General features: G+C 37.9%; 1 protein-coding gene across 1 annotated transcript in view; it reads right to left on the bottom strand.

Annotated features, from left to right (window-relative positions):
• Positions 1-396: 396 nt before the first annotated feature.
• Positions 397-17,382, bottom strand: part of JAG2 (jagged canonical Notch ligand 2) — a 71,981-nt gene continuing 54,995 nt past the window's right edge. The window contains exons 15-26 of the mRNA XM_074869056.1: positions 17,066-17,179; positions 15,579-15,692; positions 15,083-15,196; positions 14,081-14,197; positions 13,090-13,117; positions 11,926-12,011; positions 9,565-9,678; positions 9,266-9,381; positions 7,363-7,608; positions 6,791-6,922; positions 5,625-5,781; positions 397-2,691 (exon numbers count right to left, since the gene is read on the bottom strand). Of these exons, the coding sequence (XP_074725157.1) occupies positions 2,219-2,691; positions 5,625-5,781; positions 6,791-6,922; positions 7,363-7,608; positions 9,266-9,381; positions 9,565-9,678; positions 11,926-12,011; positions 13,090-13,117; positions 14,081-14,197; positions 15,083-15,196; positions 15,579-15,692; positions 17,066-17,179 (1,811 nt within the window). The 3' untranslated portion in view covers positions 397-2,218. The remainder of the gene's footprint in view (positions 2,692-5,624; positions 5,782-6,790; positions 6,923-7,362; positions 7,609-9,265; positions 9,382-9,564; positions 9,679-11,925; positions 12,012-13,089; positions 13,118-14,080; positions 14,198-15,082; positions 15,197-15,578; positions 15,693-17,065; positions 17,180-17,382) is intronic.

The raw sequence follows: 17,382 nt of genomic DNA, 5'->3' as shown, positions 1-17,382 counted from the left end.
ACCCAAGAAAGGAAAATGACACTGCTTAGACAAGCCTCTGCTCAGCAGCTGGGAGTAATTTTAAATCCAGCGCATCGTACACACGGTCAGTAACTGTCAGCTGAAAACAGCCTCTGTACTTTGCAAAGAGGCAGCACGGGGAGAGTCCTGGTTTAGGTCCTGAAGATGTCTGTCTCTAGGCCACATGTGGGATACCAGCTCCTACGCAAACCGTTAGTGGTGCAGCAAGTGGGCAGAGGGCAACGCTGCCAAGTTGGCTCAGGAAGTATCGGCACTTGGATGCAGGCTGTAAGCTCATCTTACAGGAAGTACTGTGTATTAAATCAGGACTTTCACTCCTCCTGTGTTCAGCCTCATCACATCAGAACTCCAAGCACTTAGAAAGCAAACACAATCTGAAGTATCTTACACACAATGAGGGAATCATTTTATTAGATTATGGAAGACAGCAGCATTACAGTACAAAAAGTTACAAGAGTAGCAGAAAAAAAAGTGTTTTTGGTTTAAATACTCAGGATTATACTGGGGAACATGAGAAGGATAGTACCCTTTTCTAAACTAACTCCTAACCAGGTTATCAAAATAAGTTTTGAATATTTAGCACAAGTAAAAAAGTTACAACAAACATCATTATAAAATGCTTTAATAAATAGTTTCTTCTCTGAAAGATTTTTTTTAAGAACATGTCAAAAAAAAAAAAGTACTAAAACAGAAGATCCTGCAAAGCAAATCCTGTGTTCCTGTATAAAATAACTGGTTTCGAAACATTCATGTTGACATTGTTCATGGGCCAGAGTTTATACTCAAACATCCGTTCCTCTCACTGGTGGGGTAACTAGGTGTATGTAGTGTTATGCTTCTTCAGTAATTAAAATAAACTTATAGTTTGCCCAGTTAATAGCAATAATAAAGCCTTTAAAAAAAACAACGCATAAGCCTTCCATTACAAATAACCATTTCTAATGAGGTACTCCCATCTTCTGAGCTTGCCAATCTTTTTTTCTTTAGAGCGAAAGATGAATAAAGCACAACAGAAACAAGATTGAGGAAAATATTGTTCCCTTCATTAGGCCTGTATTTAAACGCAAAAAAGTAATACCACATGTAATTAACATATTCACAAAAGAAAAAAACAATGCCTTGCTATGTTGGTACTGTACAGTAGATGCACCCGTTAGTGTTCTTGAGATGGGCTGAACATGGGGATAAACAAACATTTTTGAATCTATTTACACATAAGTGGTTATGTTCCTATGTAAATACAAATGACCAACAGATTCCTAACATTGATTGTATTAACATCATTTTCTAATCTTGGACATAATACCAAAAAAAGTCTTATAAACTGCCATAAAACCTCCTTTTCTGCAACATAAATTAAAAGGAATGACATGTAAAAAAAAGACCAAAATATTTAAGTTATTAAATCAAATATACAGAGTGATTCATTTAATATGTACATATTTACAAAAAAGCACTTTCACTATTAGAAAATAAACTGTGTCAGTTGGGGAACCTAGAGTTCTCACAATTTTACTATATTGATATGGCAGTCTTTGACAGTTGCTATAGAAAAAGTTTAATCTCAAGGCACTTGTCACATGCTTCAATACTGCAATTCTAAAGTAATTAAACAGAAATAAAAAGGCCACTTTTAAACCACAGTTGAAAGATCTCTATAATTTTTTTTGTTCCTATTACAAAGTGTGTAAGGCAAATTTGGAAAAAATCTTACAGAAGCTACTAACGTAACAAGTGCAGTGAGCTGCCATTAATAGAGATTCAAAGTCAAGAAAGCAGTTTAAAGTTCACACAATTTCCTCAACCAGGAGGTTTTAAAGCCACCATTAAATTAGAGCAAGTAATAAAAAGAAATACATTCTGTAAACAGTGTACAGTCTTTTGTAATAAACTTTACACATATTGAAAATACAACCTCTCCTCTGCCACACAGCGAGTGTATTATAAGTAAACTTTACAAAAATAGCAACTATCAAAGATTACTCATTTTTTCATCTGACAGTCATTGAATAATTTATACAAGGCTAAAGAAACAAAATAAATTTTATTTATTTTTATTTATTTTTTTTTTACGCAAAATAAAGAAACTATGAACATTTGACTCCAGATACTTTTAGTCCTTGATGCAAAGCGGAGATGTCAATTTTTCACCTCCCCAGTAAGCGTAGGTGCAGTCTGCCTACATTCCAAATACAGGTTAGTCTCTACTGCCTTCAAAGTTTGATGCATTCACATTTTTTACAGATCTGTTGTCCATTTTGCCTATTTGATGGGATTTCTTTACTGGACTGCTCTCTGATGTGTCAGATGCCTTTGTCGGCAAAGGCTTTGCAAGTTTGTGAGAGAGGAATTTGTCCATTTCCTCATCTCTTTCCTCCTCTTCATCCTCCTCTTCCTCATACTCTACATACTCCTCTACTGCATCACAAGTTCTTTTTTGAGGAGATATGAAATTTTTGCATTCATAACGAATGTCTTTGTTACTGTAAGATCTGTCTATAGGATTTCTTATGGGATTTAAAGGCGCCCACTGGTTATTGGCACCCTCTTCTCTGGGAGGACGACTTCTCTCTCTCTCTTTTCTTCTCTTCCGAGTCCACCACACGCAGATGATTATACAAGTCAGCCAAACAATGCTAAATACCGCACAAAGAATTGGAACCAAATAATCTAGGGGGCAAATGAAAAAAAACACAAAGTCTTGAGTTAACAGAACTAGGTATGTAGCACTGGACATCTGCAAGAGAAGTATCCATAAATAACCGCACGTTAGCCCTAGAATGATTTTTAGAAGAAAGGAAATAAGATGTCATTACAGCACAATGATAACTGTCTGAATGCACTAGTCCATCTAGAAATGCTCTTTACTACTTTAAACTAGAGTTTTCCCTGTTTAATGATGGGGTGGAAAATGCTACATTTTAGATGTTTTTTTTCCCCTCCAACAAAGTGGTTACATAAGCAGCATCTCTTTCTCAAGCACTTAAGATAAGTTGGCCCAGAAAACCTTAGTAATAACTCTTAAGAAAAAAAAAATCTATCCTTGTAGGAGGCCGACTATAAAGATTACTATGCCTCTAAGTTGCTCTAGAAGTACTAGTACTTGAATCAGAAATGTGTCCTGTGCTTACTGTCAGAAAGAAGAGTCCTTTACCATCAAAGTCCACAGCCATTTATCTATCAACTATCTCAAAAAACATTCAGGTTAGAGCTATGCAACCAAATCAATCATATACTCTTTAGGATGCTCCAGTTTTAATTCAGAGTAGAACACGAGAATATTGTCACTAGAGATAAGCCTTCACTGCTCAATGAATAAACAAAAGGAGTTGAGGCAACTGCTTTTCTCTGCATTCCCAATCACAAACCCCACTAGTGCTCTCCCAGCCACACAGACCCAGATTATTTCTCTAGGAAATCATTCCTGAAAATGTATGTGTGTTTGGACTTCCCCCCGCCCCCCCCAAGGGCTTTACTGCTAGGATAGAACAACAACATTCTTCTACTCTTCTTGATAAGCAAGAGTTCACGCATGGTTAAGAGGCAATAAGACATGAGGTGCTTTGCTTTTGTAGACAGCAGGATTGCTCAAAAGCTCTGCAGACAAATGCTGTCAACCTGCCACTCTAACCTCTGATCCAAATGTAAATTCCCTCTGCAGCTTTAAGGCAACCGCTCACAGAATAACCTGCAAATGGCTGTACAAAAACCAACCACTGCTTCAACCATGGTCATTCATTCTAACACTGAAGCGTCTTCTGAACATATTCTTATGTGGAGTATGACACATTCTTTACCTTCTGGTAAAGGGGGAAGAATAAACTGCTAACATGGTTGGCCTCAAGGGATCTAAAAACTGCATTGTAGCAGTCTGGGGAAGGATTGTACTCTTTGGAGTAACTGCTATTCTCTCATTTTTCATAAGCAGTCTAATACTAAACCATGAATGGGGGGAAACACTGCAAGGAAAAAAAGCTCTTCATAGCAGCTTCTCCAAGATTAGAGTACAAAGCTTGCATTCTCACTGCTATCAGATTTATTATTTTGTCATATGACTGTGGATCTAAGTTTACTTAATAAAAGGTTCTTAAACAGCAAACTGTCTGTATACAGATTGTAAATTCAGAATATTTTCTCTTAAAGCTAGAGAAAATTAAGGAAGTGTCTAAATTACCATCTCCATCTAGACACTTGAGCGTCCCACAGAAATGAGATTCTCCACACAGACACAGGTCTTTACGCAACATTTTGTGATAGGTTTCCACCTACCTCACCTAATTAAAGGGCAACAATAAAACAAACCAAATCAAAGAGCATGAGAGTCCAGGTTACAGTTTACTTCATAACAGCTCCACTTAAAGAACTAGGGACCACTGGTCAATACTTGGCATCCATATTAAAATGAGAAGTCTGGCAACCATCCTCTAGCTGCAAGGAGGTCAGAGTCTACCCACTTTCTTAGGAAAATCTTTGAATCTGACTGAGGTGGGAGGCAAAGTAATCCCCATTCCTTTTGCCCTAACATTTAACACACAATCAGAAGAAAGAGAGGCTGAGGTATGCCAGAATCTCAGCTCGATTCTTTATCATCTACGCAATTTCTGTTCAAGACATGAACAACGCTGGTACGCTCCTTCAGGGGAGCTGAGGAAACAGTACATTTGCCAAGGCTTTAACAGATGAAAGGCATTCCCTAGAAGGGAAGTGCAAGGGAAGTGGAACCAGGCAATTTACTAATTGTTTAGACTATGGGTGGAAGATCTTCCAGAAGATTATGTTGCGGAGTTCTAGGAAAAAGTTGGGAGAGTCTCCTACCATTGTAAGATTTCCACTATGGGGTTTAGTTGAACTGGAGCCTACCAGGGGTCTTCCACGAGGACCATCTCCTGCCTCCCCCAGGCAGGAACAAAGGCATGCAAAGTCTTCAACTGTTTATTTTGGCATAGTTCTTAAAGAGCCAGTTTTCAGAGATAAAGGTCTCTCCAATCACACCATATCCTCATTAAGAGGAACAAACATTAAATTTTAAGCCAGCTGTGCACTAGTGAGAAACATGTGTTGAAAGAGAGAGCAAAGTTTTATGTTATCATGGCCACATACTGGAAGATACTAGACATCTTTGACTCTTGTTAACACAAATAATACATAAGCACTTCAGAAGAGACTTGGTATCACACTATGTGTCTTCCCTCTCCCCATATTTTCATTACCTCACAGCCTCAGTTTCTATACTGCAGCAGTGTCAAGGGCTGAGGTTGGGTTAAGGTTAATGTAGGAGAATTGGAAAGGATTTGAACAGCACATGAGAAGAACTCCTGATCTTGTGGAAGGTATGCTTAGACTGGAGAACGGGTTTAGAAGTCAGAGCCAAAACAGTGGCAAGGGTAGGTGGGGATATTACACTAGGGATGAGGTTAAATTTAAACTAACACACAAGCATAGAATCTTGATTTTAAAACCACTTTCTCTTCAGTTAGTAATAGCAATTAAAGAAACAACCCGATCTATAATTTTCCCCAACATGCAAAGATAGATAAGAAAAGACTGACAGCAGGGGAACAGAAAATGCTAAAAACAGACGATGTATGCATTAGGAACCTTACCTGACGATGAATTCCCAACAACAATGGTCTCCACTTTGACTTCAGTTACTGCCAACATAACAGTGCTGTTTTGCCGCTTAGTGATTGCATTTACTATTGTATTAGCAGCATTCTGTATGAGACTATTATCTTGTTCATCTCGATGGGGGACAAAAGACTAAAGGGAGTGAAAGGAAAAAAAAAGTTACTGCAATCACCTAACTGTGGATATCTACTTTTCTAATCCAGCTACATCTTAATTGAGTTCACTAGGTTGAATTTACCTGATGTAGTTACAAACAGTACCCCAGAAGTTTACTACAGCAACAGCATGGCTGGCTCTATCCAAACTGCAGATGCAGTGTCAAGACTTGGAGGGGAACACACCTACTTGCTAATCTAGCATACTTCAAATAAAAGACAACTGACTTCCATGTTAGTTACACTGCTGAGCTAAACTTAGTCATAGTTTGGAGCACTTCAAGTCATGTGGATTATCTAGATAGAAGCTCGGACTAATAACAGTCTGTTCTATTTATACCATATACTTTGTTTCCCGCATCATGGCTCAGCACGTTCTTTACAGTACTGGTAGAGACAGACAGTCCAGCTTCTGCTTGGATAAACACTCTACTATGAAAATTAAGTCTTTCTTTGAAACTAAGCAATACATAAGCATTAGAGTGATTGGGCTATAAATGACTAAAGCAAGTCAGTAGCTCAGTAGGGCAACAGTTACTTTCACCTACTCAACTTGCAGCTTCTTCCACTTCCCACTTAGCACTTATGTACTTAATGAACATCCTGAAGCAGCCACACTCTAAATGCACAGCAGAAACTTCTTCACAGGATCCCATTCAGCCACCTGCAACTGCATCTCCTTACTGAGAAGGTCAATAGCCCAAGGTTTCTGACAGAACAGGTAGACACCTGTTCACTAATTTGGGCTGAATTAGTCTTTAGAGTAATGTATCAGGGGGTTGCAGTAGCCTTCTGTCATTAGTGAACCCTGCAGTTTCAGCTATCTAGCATTACAGGAAATTGTGAGATCACAAAATTGCTTTGCAGTCAGACTAAGCCCCAGATTGCAGTACCTGCATTGAAGTGAAACAAGCTTAAACAACCTCTTTCCCAGCTCAAATGAGAAAACGTTTTCCTATACATATTAATATAAATCTCATACTTACAATAGCAACTTCCACTGCATTCTCTGTGGAGTAAGACAGATCGCATAATATTATCAGAGTTCTGTCCCTAGAAACAGTCCTAGTAGCTGGTAAATACCGAATTTCAGAACAGATATTTTCAGTTGTAGTGCCCTGTTTGAAACAAGGGAGATCGTATGACTTTAGTTCAAGTAAGAAATAGTACATAAAACTAAACATCTTCAGAGTTTTTGCAGTTACTGAGACCTGATGAGGGCAACAAGAAAGGGCAAAAAAGTGAAAAACAGGGTTTTGTAATGAAAGGTGAGAAACTAAGCTTGCATAACAATCCTAGTATGGTCTGAGCCCCATCTTGAAATGTAAGAAAGTAGTTCTTTGAGATTTTAAAAAAGAAAACAAAATATTCAGTACAAACCCTAATTTTGCCTCACCCTTCAGACAAAGCACAATTAATAGCAATTGAGGAGTCTAATAATAAATTTTGCAAGTTTATGACCACAAGGAGTCATATTGGAAACATTAATCATCCATGCCTTGACATGGAATACATCCCTACATATATTGCCATACTTCATTATTAATTCTGTTCTCACCTGGGGGACTTTGTCTCCGTTAAAAATTAAAGTAATCCTAGCACAGTCGTTGTCCAAGTATCCAGAATTAGGTAGACACTTGATATTGGCAGGCAGAGGTTCAGAGGCACTGCATTCTCCCCAGTCCGTGCATGGTGGCTGAAAACATTTCATGTACTTCTCCTGGCATTCTTGACCCATGGGACACTGGTTATTTGAATTATCCCAATGTTTGTGTAACAGACAAGGTTTTTTCCCACACCACACCTAGAAATTAAAAAGAACAAAGTACTGTTACAGTTAATTGCTCTTACGCATCAGATCAAAATAAGCAATTCATGTAAGATGGTCATGATCTACTACTGACTGAAAAAAAAATCCGTATTTTGATAGTGATGTAGTCCTAGTAGCAGACAGAGTTGCTCTTCCACAAAACAAGGACACTTTGTACAGACAAAAGAGTAAAAACTGTGCAAAGATGACCCACGACAGCAGTGACTGGGCACACCTTCTTAGAGACTTATGGATTTGTCCCACATAACTGAGTTATACAGAAGTTCAAGCATTTATTTTAAACTAGTCATCTAGGCTTCTATAATCTAGAAAGAGAAACACCTCCCGCAAGGGTTAATTTATTTTCAAAATTTGTATCAAGATCCTTGACACAGAATGATGAAGATGTTAAGAGCTGATGCACACTGGTGATAAGCACCATCACTTTAACCACTCCCAAAAGAAAACAGTATGCTGGTACCCCAAAGTTATTGAGGTGCTGCAAGCTTCCAAACACAGCTCCATTTCATGATGCAAACTTTAAGATTCTCTTTAATACTACAAAGCTATTAGTTTAGGAACTTCATGGATTTCTTAAAGCACAATTGTCAGGAAGAAAGCATATTTGTTCCGTTACACATGAAAGAACCAAACACCATATATGGTTAAGTTGCGTTTATTGCACCACCATTTCTGAGATTCTAGTTACCTTCACATACTGTTATCTTCAGAAGACATCTCAGACTTGAAATCACACCACCATAAAGGGACTAAAATAGCATTTCTAAATGACTAAGTGCCAGATTTAGTTCTTTGCCTATAGTGCATACCTAGCTAAACAAAGTAAGATTAAGGCAGACAGATTAATAAAACCTGGAGGTTTTTAAACTGGTGCATCTAGTGAAACGTGGGAGACTGCTGTGTGAGGCAAACTTGTGAGTGCTATTAGTGCTCATCTGGAGCCACCCACCTAGCCCAACAACTTGGAAGCAGCACTGATCTTGTCTCTCTCCAGCTGGGATGTAAAGCTGCACAGATACCACAAATCCACTGAGAAATGCTCTCAGGAGGGCTGAAAGGCTTGGAGCACATATACTAACATGTTCAAACTGCATTTAGGCTAGTCTTATTTTTTCTAAGTCACAACCACCAGGATACAGTCCATAATAAATATACAAAGGTTGTAATTTGTCAGTTCATAAACCTACTGTAGAACAATACAAAAAGGCGATTACTACCCACTGAAGAAACTTTTCTTCCTACGTGTCCTTTACCTTGGAACTAATGTTTCACAAAATTAGGAGCTCTAAAACAGTGTTTGCAAAGCTTTGGCAGAGTGGTTTATTTATCCTTTCAAGGGTCATTATCCCATTCCAGTTCATATTTCCTTTTCTGCAAAAAGTGTCTGTCTGCTTCTAGAGAGCTTGTTCTAGCAGGTAGAGAGCCAGGCAGTAGCTTATGATTATAAAGAAATTAAGTATTTTCACAGGAAGACATTAGACATTTTATTTTTCTCTCTTATTTTTTGTTTTAAACAAAGGCAGTTTGGGGGAGACCTATGCAAGAGTCTAGACAGAAAAAAAGACTTTTTCATGAACAGTAACTTTGTTTCAGCCCGAAGGATTTAAGAAAATAGGTCAAAATGCTTTACCTTGGTGCAGTCAATACGGCCATCCAAACAGTGGCAGTTGTTGCATTCTTGATCCCACCTGCTGCCATGGGGAAAGGTGATTCCTTTAAGCCAGCAAGGCTTTCCAATTCCAATCACTAAGGGAAAAAAGCACACTCAGACACTTCACACCTCTGAGTTACTGAAGCTATACAAATTTAAATAAAAAAAAATACTAGTTACTGTTCCTTACACATCAGACTACTGTGTATAAACTCTATACTGGTTACACTGTACCCTACTGGTTTTTGGGTAAAGGTTGATAGCAGATATAGGAATACCTTCTTGGCACCTAGGACCAATTCTTCCAGGGGGACAACTGCATCGGTATCCGTTTATTTCATCTATACAAGTGGCACCATATCCACAAGGAGAAGACTGGCATTCGTCAATATCTAGGTAGAAAATAGGTAAAACTCAATGGCAAGGACATAGAACATTGTAATTAAACATTTAATGAGATGTAATCTGACAATACCCGCTTTCTTAACAAGCAAAGGACAGTCTGGCTTCAGAATTAATCTCCTACTTGGATAGTTCTACTATTTCAGCAGTAACCTCTAACAGATTTCTCATAATTACACCCTAATTGAAGTTCTGGTGATCAAAGAAGCAGTCATATGCTGACTCATTTCACAGAGCAGAGGTGTTGGACAGCTGAAGTTGCTAATATCTTCTCCACATTCAGCTATAGAACAGAAGTCCCACATCCTGTTCTGGCACTAGTCTCAGACATTTAGGCTTCCTAGAAAAGCACATGCTTTCAGGAAGTTATATCACAGTGCAAGAGCTGAACAATGAATTGGGTCAACAGTGCTCGAAAAAAGTGACTTACTGCAGTACAATTCACCATAAGGAAGAGTAACAGTTTAGTTTGTAACAGACATTTGATGTTACTTTTCTTAATAACCTTGAAATAGTGAGTAGATTGATTTAGTAGATACACACTTAGCACAAAAGCCTCTTAAAAAAAAACAACCTTCAAAGATTCAGAGGCTTAGCCATAGAAATCTACTGAGAAAGGCAGGGAAGCATAGTCCATTCAGATGCACAGCAATGTGTTGTTATCCTGGGGAAGTGACCAATACTAATTTATGCAACAGTCTACCAACAGAGGCAACAGGAACCACCCTGTCAAGTTGTGAGCCACAGGCACCAACTGCTTCATTTTCAACAATAACCATTCTCTTCCAAAGCATCTTTCAAAAGGTTTCCTTCCACTGAAAATGAATGCCCACTCCAACCCCTCAGAACACTGTTTAAACACCAGTTCTTGACTGATGCACAGAATCAGCTCATCTTCTGTGTTTGAAGGACTGGACTTAGAAAATGAACGTGAGAAATGGTAGTAGTGAGACTGCTACCCATGTAGGAAATGGAAAATACCAAATGGATACAGAAGGGCTTTTGGTTTTATTCTAGCTTCCTTCAGAAGTGCTCCAAGATGAAGTTTTATGCAAATACAGAAGTATCTAAACTACTACAGGGTTTAACTACTCTTTCCTCCTCTATTCAAGCTATCTTGGTTTAAGATTCTCCAGTCTCTGTATGCTGAAAAAAGTGACTGCTAACTCTGTTTCTGGTATCAGCCATAAAAGGCATTTTGTCAGAGCTATTCCTTTGGTCTATATCAGTCTAAGCAAGAAAAAAGTCTGCAGTCTAAACGCACAGTATTTGCCTTTGACTATAAGTAGTCCTCTCTGCATTTCTTGTCTGGAAAAGAAGAATTCAATATCCCTCACTGTGTGTCTGGATCTAGATACATAATTATCTGCTATTCCTGGTTCTATATCCAGAGATCACCAAGCAGATGTTACCAGAAGTGCTACAGTCACCCTCTGACTACAGGTGTTGGCTCATTCACTATTTGCCAGAATGAGGATAAAATCTCAACTTGAAAGCACACCACCACAGTGATGGAGTAGAAGGACCGAGCCCAACAGCCTTGAGGCTACAGAAGACTCAAAGTCTGATCTTCCAAAAATGTAGAAATAAATTAAAATTAAGGTATCTATCACATGCAAGTCAAAATAGCAATATTCCATTTAAAGAAGAAAAAAAAGGACTCTTCCACAACACTTCAATGCAGTTTTAGGGTCTTTTGTTCCCCCTTCTTTTCAGTTTCTATCTTTAAGGATAATTGCAGTGCAACAGGTTTGTTTTATACCTTTTGAAGACCTTCATCATAACTTATCCATGTTACTCACATGCCAGCACTACACTCCTGATGTTTTTTTTTCATTTGCGATTTCTCAGTGGATATCGGTTTCTAATGTTAAATGAAACACCTAGTGATACACGTCATCTTTAATAAGTTGCTTATCAAGAAAAACACTTAAAACTTAAACTTCAATGAATCCAGCACTCCAGAACATTCAGAAACGTCTGACAAAATCCAGCAAGCAAGTCTTTGAGTATAATTTAAGCCAACTCATTTCAGTTCCATTTAATGAAATGAAGCAAGGGACATAAGTCGCCATTATTTACAAGGTATCAGTACCTGGCTGACTGACAAGATGGTTTCTGCTTCATTATTTGGAATTCAGCTAACCTAATGCAAAAAGGGTGCCACAGGGTGTTCTTTCTGATCTGTGCATCAGGATGGTACAACCTTTCAGGTCTTTACCCATGCAGGTACTTACTAATTCTGCAGTCAGGACCAGCAAACCCAGGCGCACATTCACATCGAAACCAATTCACACCATCAACACAGATGCCTCCGTTGTAACTGTAAAAATAGTAAACCTATAATTACACCAAGTGTTCTCAGGGTAGATTCACTTAAAATGAGCAAAAACCATAGGCCTCATATGCAGCATGTTCAAATGCAAGTTTCTGTTGTCCCTATTTATAGTACTTTCTTGGTATTCAACAATGCAGAATTAAAAAGTCCCTGCTAAATCATAATACAAGTCTACTTAAGCCATCTACACTGTTTCACTGGTCTCTAAGTAAAGCTTTGTTAATTAAACCTTCTGCTGCTCGAGGGGGATGATCTATTCCCATCTGAGAAAGCATAATATTAGTTAAACAATACTGCTTAGTAAGTCACCTGTTAAAACAGCAACATCCTACAAAAGCGTGTGCATGTGTGGGAAAGTGTATCAACAGAACTCAAGGAGATAAAGCAGCACTGTAAAGTGAATACCAAGAAAGCCCAAGCTTTTGCGAGGTGTTTTGGTTTTTTTTTGTTTTTTGTTTTTTTTTTTTTTTTTTTTTTTTAATACAAGAAGTACTGGTTATTGCATCAGAACGAACAACAGAGAAAGATAAGGTAGATGCTTTGCTTCAACCACATACCAGTATTTTCCCCCTTCAACTACAAATATCAACCTGTAGATTTAAAATATTCCCATTGTATCTTCCATAAAACTAATTTTGTTTTTAAAGCATGTTTATACCTAGTATTTGATCTAACAGGACATTTTTATAGTATCTAAAATTATTTATTGTAAACTAACAGGTTTTGATTTCTCATTTTTATTCTAAAACTCAACCATAGATGCCTGAAATCTTACCAAGTCTGATTCATTTCGTATCACAGTAATTTACTAGTCAGTCCTGGCATGAAGACTACACTAAAATACTTTTAGCTGTTCATATATGAATCAACTCAGGATTAGTTTGTGGTCTTTGTTGCCATCAAGGAATAGATAAGGCATGGCAAAAGATTCTTTTAAGATTTTTACGGAGGCTGGCTTCAATTATTTTAGGGTAGAATTAGTTCTAATCTGGAATGGAAATTCATCTTACTGTGCTCACTTTTATTTTCACAATAGGTACAGAACTGGAGTTTGCATACTTACCATGGATGAGGGTTGCAGTCATTGGTGTCTATAAAAAAGAAGAATGCAGACTAGTGTAACTAGTGGCGTATTTATTTTCTAATGTACAGAATTATCGTTCAAGAGACACTGTATTTGATAAGGGAAGCAAAGAAAGATAATGCAGAATTGAACGTTTTCTTCTACACTTGCAAAGGAAGTTCGGTTAGACCTAGAAGTCCCATGAAATACCTTAAATTTTATGAGTAGACTGACAAATGCAAAATTTTACAGCTTCAGTGCTCTTTGATGTATCAACAGCACAGACTGATATGCAGCATGATGGCAACATAACAGAAATAAAACAGGGCATCGGTTGCATTGGTAGTGGATAATTCAACCAGGCTCTAAAAGCTTTCTAAAGGATTACTACTACTTTGCTGCTTCATATGTGTATGTGTAACTAGCCAGATTTCTTAAACAAATCTTTCCCATTATAAAACAGCTCCTCATTATTTGTTAGCATTTATGCTAGCACCGTCAGCTTTAAAACAGCTAATTAGGGCACCATCAATACTTTTCCCCCCACCCCGTTATGACTTGGGGAAAAAAAAAATAAAGTTGCAGGCTTTACTCCACCTAACCAATTCATTGTATTGGTATGTCAAAGTAGTTAACTGCTATACTCAAAGAAAATGACTGAATGTACACTACTGTCTGCCTCTCCACATACTTTTCATTATTAAAATTAGTGTTTCTGCAAGGATTTTTTTTTGCTCTGCACGTGTTCCTGAAAACTGTATTGCTACAGAAGGCTGAAAGTCTTATTTTGGCAGAGACTAGGTGCAAGAAGCATGACAAGCTCTTCATTCATTACTCGAGCATCATCTTCTTTACTTACCTCCCACCCTGAATGATTCAGATATTTTGGCACATGAACTCTGTAAACTTGCCTTGTTTCAGTTAACAGCTCTGTGCCAGACACTCCCAATATCCCAACGGAATGCAGGGGAAGAAAGGAGAAAAGCCTTACTCTGTGTGCATGTACGTCCTTCCCATCCTTCTTTACAGATGCAAGAAAAGGAATCTCCACTGCCAACGCATGTTCCACCATTCATGCAAGGGTTTGGAATACAGCTGCTGTTTTTAGCTTTGAAAACACAAAAGGTCTCTATTCAGCACTGAAACCAAATGGTATCTATCATCTGGATATATCAATATCACAATCCTGAACAGCATTTAAGTCAACAGTGCAAGACCTACAAGAAGGTCAAAAGACTCCCAAATCAGTCACATCATCCCAATTCAACTGTTTGATTGAACCATGAAGTTTTTTTATAAGATGATACCTATTTTTTCCCCCATCTGTGTAACCATCCTTCAAATACTGCCAAATTCCTACTTTGGCAGTGAGTTACCCAGGTCGTGAGGTGTATTTCATAATAAAATACTAGTATTTAAAGTTCAGATTTTGATTAAATGCTGCAATTGTACCTAAAAAGTAGAAAAACTATACTAAGTTACCTTCATCCAACTTTTATTAGGACCAAAAAGTTTCATATTCAGAAAAATGTACCATGGAGACTACAGTCAGTTCCCAAAGAGATCAAAAGTAGTTCCCTACAGTAGGCTGCAACCCTGTAAATCCCCTAAGAACCACCAATTCATTTTTCCCTCAGTATGTCTGCTCATACACCTCTCAGTCATAAACTTATTTACATTATTAACCTTCAAGCAAAGTTGGGGAGTAAGTCCCCAACAAAACCTCTTAATGACTAAAAGAGAAGTCAAGACCTAAGTCCAAGTGTTCCAAATCTGCTTAGGAGAAGCTACTAAAAAGACCATGTAAGCACCCTGTAGAGAACAGCTTCCTAAAAATCAATATCATGTCAGGTCAGTGGAAGAAATTACTCTGAACTTCAGTCACCAGACAACTGGAACAGTTTTGAACTAGCCAGCTAGAACAGTGTGTCTATTGAGTAAACAGTTAAGTCTCCGCTTCTGGCTTTATCTGTAGATCATTTTAAAAGCTTACCAGTGTTGCAAGTACTTCCTATCCACTCTGGAGGACACGAACAGCGGAATGTATCTCCATCGTCATAGCATGTTCCACCATTGCTACAAGTATTCGCATCACATTGGTATTCACCTATACATCACAATAAACCAGTTTTAATTTCCATTGGTCTTGCTGAATTTTAAGATCAGGTACTTTTTAATCACAAAATTACTTTTACAGACTTCATATTTAAATGCAACAGTACTGGAAACGCATAGTTCCACTTGCTGTATTCCAGTAAACAACCAAAAGAGTGGAATCTAAGGGCATCTCTTACAACACTATTTCACTACGTGAAGGAATACATTTTTCAAATGTTCCGTTTTGTTGCTGGGAAACTGGGAGAGGTAATGAGAATATGCCTATTATTTCACTGCAATTGTTTTATTTTAAATTTCAGGAACTGTAGTCTCATGAGAAGAAAGAAAACAAATCATTGGGTAAACTAAAGATCAAAGTAAGGAACACTTACGTGAATGGCAAGTTTTGCCTTTCCAGTCATTCTTACACTCACAATAGAAGTCATTTACCAAATCAATGCATCGGCCACCGTTGTGACATGGGTTAGGAGAACAGTCATTGAAATCTAGAAAAAGAGTTATTCAAATTAGATGATCTAGCCTAGCCAAGGCCATGAGAAAGTATAAAATACTTCTTTATAAAGGAAATAAATTGTGTACAAGACAGCATTCCTAATTGTTATGGGGTTATCTTTATATAAGTAAGGAAGAAACTCTGATTTAATAGAGAACAAGAATTATGAAAGAATTTGACAGCTTAAGAGAAAGGTATCATACAGTATGGCTTTTAAGTAGAACACCAAAATAGTTTCATTTTTCCAGCAAACAGCTGTATTCTGAACTTCAGAAGAAACTTTCTAGTAGACACCAATGTCCTGAAAAAGAAGCCTCAATCCAGGACACTCACATGAGTTGGTTAAGGGTCCCTCTCCCGCTTTAGGTCTCAAAAATCAGAGAGTTAAAGACATTAGATGGCTTAACTGTTTATATACGTGTGTGCGTGTGTACACATAACATACGCATAAATGAATTCTGGAGAAAGTTCTTTTCACTTGATTAAAACAAATGTTTTAACAGGTAGAACATAATTATTCCAGACTGAACTTCATCTAGACCACACAAAAAGCTCTGTTGACAGTGGTAGCTGCCAAAAGCTTTTTACTCTTTATTTCACATCTCAATTGGTGCATGTCCTGTAATAAGTCTCAGCAAGTCCTTGCTGTCACATTTTAGAAGAGGCTTCATTCAGAGTAGAAAAAACCAAACAAACTGCAGTTTCTTCTGAGGTAACTTAACCATGAACTGGCCTAGTACACTTCTTTGTCAACTAAGGTCCAACATGTCTCAAGCCAGGGCAGCAAGAGTAAAGGCTTGCTCCCGCTGAACCCAGAATACAAAACACTGACTCATGATATTCACTGAGTAAGAAGTCAGGCTTCAGCAGTTCACTTACTAAAGGAACCGATATTAAATTTATAAATTCCTTCAATAAGGTTAAAGCACATTATAGCCTGCACTGGCCTAAAGCTAGAAAGCTTTTCAAGTTTGGAAACTGCTGTGTATGAGTAGATTGGGTAAGGGATAAACTTTTATGTACAGTAAGTGCTAAGAAGTACATATGCTTATAGCAATAGAAGTAACATAATGAGTGGACCCCCTGACAGGGTATATTCATTTTTGCCTCTCCTCAGGAGAAGACATTGTCCCTTCCTGACATATCCTGTATTATACCAAAGAATCAGATTATGGTCCTATTAAAAGAACTGAGCCTTTTAGAGCTGCTACCCAAATATATTCTTGAAAATACTTTTGCAAACAACACTTGGTAGACTGTAATTATAGAACAGAGAAACTACCCCATTATTATTAACCACATACCAACCTTCACTGTTAGAGCAAAGCTGTAATATTTGACCCTGCAATGCTTAGCAGTACTCACTTGTGTCACACAATTCTCCTTCCCAGCCACTTGAGCAGAAACATCTAAATGAATCAACTTCATCGATGCATGTCCCACCATTCTTGCAAGGTTTCCCAAGACAATCATTGATATCTATGACAAAAAGTCAACAATTATTGCTCAAGGCTGTCTTCATCTACCTAGAGGAGTGATCTACACTGTGTCTCTAGGAAAAGCAGCACAAAGTTATACTCCATTTGTTCATACATAAGAACAGCTCAAACGCCTGTTTTCAATCCTGGTAAGGTTTCTTGACATCTTCTCTCTTATGTAGCAAGTTAAACCAGAGCATTACG

Source organism: Strix uralensis, chromosome 4, assembly GCF_047716275.1.
Source record: "Strix uralensis isolate ZFMK-TIS-50842 chromosome 4, bStrUra1, whole genome shotgun sequence".
In the NCBI taxonomy this organism is placed as follows: domain Eukaryota; kingdom Metazoa; phylum Chordata; class Aves; order Strigiformes; family Strigidae; genus Strix; species Strix uralensis.
Note: the sequence above shows the minus strand (reverse complement) of the source record. Positions and strands in the feature narration are given on the sequence as shown.